The 4,852-nt window shown below is 44.1% G+C and overlaps 1 protein-coding gene across 1 annotated transcript in view; it reads left to right on the plus strand.

The window, feature by feature from the left end:
* The window catches only part of Tmem184c (transmembrane protein 184C), a 15,483-nt gene that overhangs the window by 3,700 nt on the left and 6,931 nt on the right, over window positions 1-4,852 (plus strand). Inside the window, exons 4-6 of the mRNA XM_013354609.2 lie at window positions 1,310-1,515; window positions 2,787-2,861; window positions 4,385-4,478. Of these exons, the coding sequence (XP_013210063.2) occupies window positions 1,310-1,515; window positions 2,787-2,861; window positions 4,385-4,478 (375 nt within the window). The remainder of the gene's footprint in view (window positions 1-1,309; window positions 1,516-2,786; window positions 2,862-4,384; window positions 4,479-4,852) is intronic.

The raw sequence follows: 4,852 nt of genomic DNA on the forward strand, positions 1-4,852 counted from the left end.
AACACACAGAAGTCTACATTAATTGTGAACTGGTTGGCCTATTATCTCAGGCTTCTTATTAACTCATCCTTATATCTTACATTAGCTCGTAATTCTTGTCTGTGTTAGCCACATGGCTCAGTACTTCATATCAGTGAGGCAGTTTCATCTTGCTTCCTCTGCAGCTGAGTGAGGACTGCAGACTGAATCTTTCCTCTTCCCAGAATTCTCCTGTTCTTGTCACCTCACCTATACTTCTGCTTTATTAAAATACGATTGACAGGGTGCAGACCATTGTCCCACAGCACCTGTCTGTCTCTCTAGTGCTTGGATTAAAGGCATATACCACTGCAACTGGCTAACTCACTTTTTTTAATGTTGGCAAAGAAGATAATGTAATGAAAAATGAAGCTGTTTCAAATATTTTTAATGTGTAGCTCTTTTCCTATGATTGCCTTAAAGACAGTTGTAGGCATATTGTAGGGATGTATTCCCTCACCACTACTCTTTAATATATGCTTGAAATTAATAATTGTGACAGCCCTGGAGGCTGAGGAGATAGTGGTGCAGATAAGAGAACCTCCATGAGTTCAAGACCAGCCTGGTCTGTATAGTGCGTTCCAGAGTGCAGACCTGGGGTCAGGGGCTGTTTACAGGTATCTGCTCCAGGGTTGGCTGAACCCATGGATGCAGATTCTCAAGGATCACTATCACGCTTTTCCGTTATTATTTTGTCACCTTGCCCCCCAAAAGAGGAGAAAAAGGAAAGGACAAAAGACTTTCCACAGTGGATGTAACTACTCCGGTGGGTAGATATAAGAAAATGGCTTTAGCCAGGTGTGGTGTTGCACACCTTTAATCCCATCCCTCAGGTGGAACTCTGTGAGTTGGAGGCCAGCCTGGTCTACCTAGTGAGTTCCAGAATATCCAGGTTACATAGACTGTCTAAAAAAAAAAAAAAAAACAAGAAAGACACAGATGTCTTCAGGAGTATTTTCTGTGATCATTTTTCCCTTAATTTCGGATAATTTGAGAACGCAATTAACTTTTGTTTTTATATTCCTTATTCGCCCCAGCACTCACCTGTTTTGTTAGCTGTGTTGAAACTGCTTGTTGCACATCAAGGCGGTGTTACAGGGCTGGGGATGCAGCTCAGTGATGGAATGTAGCCTTGTATTCCCTGGCCTCCTCCCCAAGTGAATCCATTCTGGATTATGGTAGTTTGCGGCAAGCATGGGAAATGATCTGCAGGCTCTAGAGTTAGCTTCTGTGAGTGGGGTGAATTCACATTATGTCGACGACAGGTCTTTAACATCTTGTTTTCTCGTAGTGGTTGGCATTGAAATATCCCAAAATCGCCATCTACGTGGACACCTGGAGGGAGTGCTACGAAGCTTACGTCATTTATAACTTCATGATATTCCTTAACAACTACCTAACAATCCGATTCCCCAACTTGGTGCTCCACCTAGAAGCTAAAGATCAGCAACAGCATTTCCCCCCTCTGTGCTGCTGTCCACCCTGGGCTATGGGAGAGTAAGTATGTTTGTCTTTAATGGGCCTCCGTGTGGGCTTTCAGTATCAGTCAGCTGTTTTTATTGTTTGTTGTTTTGTTTTCTTTTTACTTTGTAAGTGATCACTCCGGTAGAAAAGTTCATCAGTGAATTGTGGGAGAGAACATTAGAAAACATTTCGTCAGCATCCTTTTTACAGCTGGGAATAGGAGCCTCCGTGATCTTGTCTGTGATCACACAGCTAATTGTCTCACTGCTGGGACAAATTGACTGATAAGAGCAATGAAGGGAGAGAGTTTGTGGGGCCAGTCCATTGTGGTGGGAAGGCATGCGGCTGGTGCACCTGCTGTCAGGAGGCTGAGGAAAGCCGGAGCTCAGCTCACTGCCTCCTCTGTGCAGTCCAGGCCACAGCCTGGAGAATATGCTGCCACCCTCGGTGACTCCCTTGTTCCAGGAAATCTTTCTGTGAACACATTCTTACATATGCACAGGTACATATGCACAGTTGATCTGTGCCTCAGTTTCTCTCCTGGAGCGTGTGTGTTAGAGCTTTCATTGTCACTTCTAGCAAAAATTTCTGAGATAATTGGGTTTAATTGCACTGTTGATGAGATCATTGGGTCCTGTTGATTTGAGGTATATCATGGCAAGAGTGGGAAACGGAAAGACCAAGGTCCCAGAACTTTCTACTCCTTCTGTTGCGCGCCTTGTAAGTTGTAGTAATAGGAGCGGCGGGGCTGTGTCCCGCCACCCAGCCGCCTGCACAGACACTGTATTCTTTTAAACACTGCGTGGCCCTTTAGCTCTAGCCCTTACTGGCTAATTCTGATATCCCAATCAACCCATCTCTAATAATCTGTGAGCACCGGTCTTACCGGGAAGATTCTAACCTACGTCCATCCTGGGTCGGAGCTTCATCACGTGTCTCAGAGAGCAGAGCTATCCCCGCGTCCGCCCAGGAGCCGGGAGCATGGCGTCTCTCTGCACTCGGGGGCAGAGGCCTCAGAGAGACACGATTCTCCACTCTTGCGGGCAGAGGCAAGAGCTCTGCTCTCTGAGGCACATGCAATGAAGCTCCGAGAGGAGAGCTGAAGAGTCTGAGCTCACTTCCTCTTCCTCCCAGCGTTCTGTTCTGTTTACTCCTCCCACCTATCTTCTAACCAATGAGGGCCAAGCAGTTTCTTTTTATTTAACCAATGACCTTCCTCCATCAGTAAGTGACTTCAGTTTGGAGGCTTTGAGATGCTCCGATGACACTGAATAGTTGAGCTTTGGTGTTCTCTTCTCTTCCAGAATGCTTCTTTTTCGGTGCAAACTAGGAGTGTTGCAGTACACTGTGGTCAGACCGATCACCACTGTGACAGCGTTGTAAGTGTCACCTTTGTGGAGCTGGATTTTTTATCTTCATAATACATGCCAGGGAATATAGCTCAGTTAATAAGAGTGTTTGCTTTGTATGCACAAAGCCTTAGATTTAATTCCACAGAAACCAAGTATAGTGATTCATGGCAAATAATCCTAGCACTTCAAGGTAGAATCAGGAGAATTGAGAGTTCAAGGTCAGACTGGGCCCTGTCTTAAAAAAATAATTTATGTTCTTAAATGGGAAAAAACAACTAGAAAATCAATGTTGATTAATAATGTAAATCCATATATAAAAGCTGGATTCTATTACAGTGAACAATGCAAGAATTATCACAAGATTTACATCCTTTTGAGAGCAGGCTGTAAAACACAAAAAATAAAATCTCCTTTGGGTTAACCACACAGGTTTATTTTCTACCTTGTTAAGAATTATTAGGAGCCAGGTAGTGGTGGCACACACCTTTAATCCCAGCACTTGGGAGGCAGAGGCAGGAGGAGCCCAGTAAGTTCAAGCCAGTCTGGTCTACAGAGTGAGTTTGAGGACAGCCAGGGCCACACAGAGAAACCCTGTCTCAAAAAAAAAAAAGTTTATTGGGAGCACAGTCTTACTGGTGCCGCCTTTCATCCCAGCACTGAGGAGGCAGAGGAAGCAGATCTCTGGGAGTTTGAGGCCAGCCTGGGCTACATAGACGGAGTCTCAAACACAGACAAAAACCATTTGATGTCAAAATATGAAACATAATGAAACTACCTCAGAAACGTTCCCTTAAAAAAATCCAAAGTGTCAATTTATATGATTCCTTGCATGGAATTCAAAGTTCTGCAGCTCACAAAGTAAAGCCAGCCACACTGAAACAAACCAGGTCAGCTCTTTATTCTGCCCTCGAGCTGGAGCGCTTTATGGCTTATGCTTTGTTTGTTTGCTGCTTAGAAACTGGACAAGCGCATAACCCAGTACTTGTGCTAAAAATTACTTGGGGGGTGGGGTGGGAGGAGGGGGTCCTGGGTCTGCAGATACGCATCTGCCAGGTAGTTTACATGGAAAAGGTGAGCTGGGATCAATGTTTATCCGTCACACTTTCCAAAATCAGGCCTTGTCTTCTGGAGTTAGTGATGATTCTCTAGTTTAATGACGCTGAGTTTGTCGTCATTCCTGTGAGGTAGAAGGAATAATCATATCATACACATCTAGAAGAATGTCCTCTGTCCATGACCAGAGTCAAGAGATGATCCATAGCGCTGCTGAAGTAAATGGTCTCAGAAATCTAAGTAGTGCTGCCATCATACCTTCCGTGTGTGTTCAGGGTTAAGAGCAGCCCACACTCCTGCAGAAGACTCGGGTTCAGTAACATCTAGGGCCAGCGTGGCCAGCACCCTTTTCTGGCCTCCAAAGGCACTGCACACATATTGTGCACAGGTCTGCATGCACTAGAACATTCATATACATAAAATAAGTCTCTAAAGGAGACATATTAAGATATGGGTTTGCTTGGTTAGTCATAACTTTGAGTTTTGCCATTTTTTAGGGTATGTGACACTATTGGTGTCTACGATGAAGGGAACTTTAGTTTCTCCAACGCTTGGACTTACTTGGTTATATTAAATAACCTGTCACAAGTGGTAAGTAAATCATTTTTCCCCATAGCTGTACTAAGTTAGTTTCTGTACTGAGTGTTATCAGGCACTTTTCTTGAGAAAAATATTACTTTTTCATTTGTACATGGAACTTGAAACAGCTTTAATGTATATAAAAGTACAGTAATGTGTTCATGAAGGATTTGGTGACTACATGCACACCTGTTTGCCCTTGTTACCGCATAGCTGTGGGTAAAAGCATCGTGTGCTTCTAAATGAGCAGAACACACAGTCAGCCTTTTCAGTTGGAGGGAAAGTCTAATTGGTGCAAAAGGAAGGATTCACCAGGTGAATCCCAGCATAAAGGCAAATCTCTGAGTTTGAGGCTAGCTGAGTCTACAGAGTGAGTTCCAGGACAG

Source organism: Microtus ochrogaster, unplaced genomic scaffold (assembly GCF_000317375.1).
Source record: "Microtus ochrogaster isolate Prairie Vole_2 unplaced genomic scaffold, MicOch1.0 UNK51, whole genome shotgun sequence".
Taxonomy (NCBI): domain Eukaryota; kingdom Metazoa; phylum Chordata; class Mammalia; order Rodentia; family Cricetidae; genus Microtus; species Microtus ochrogaster.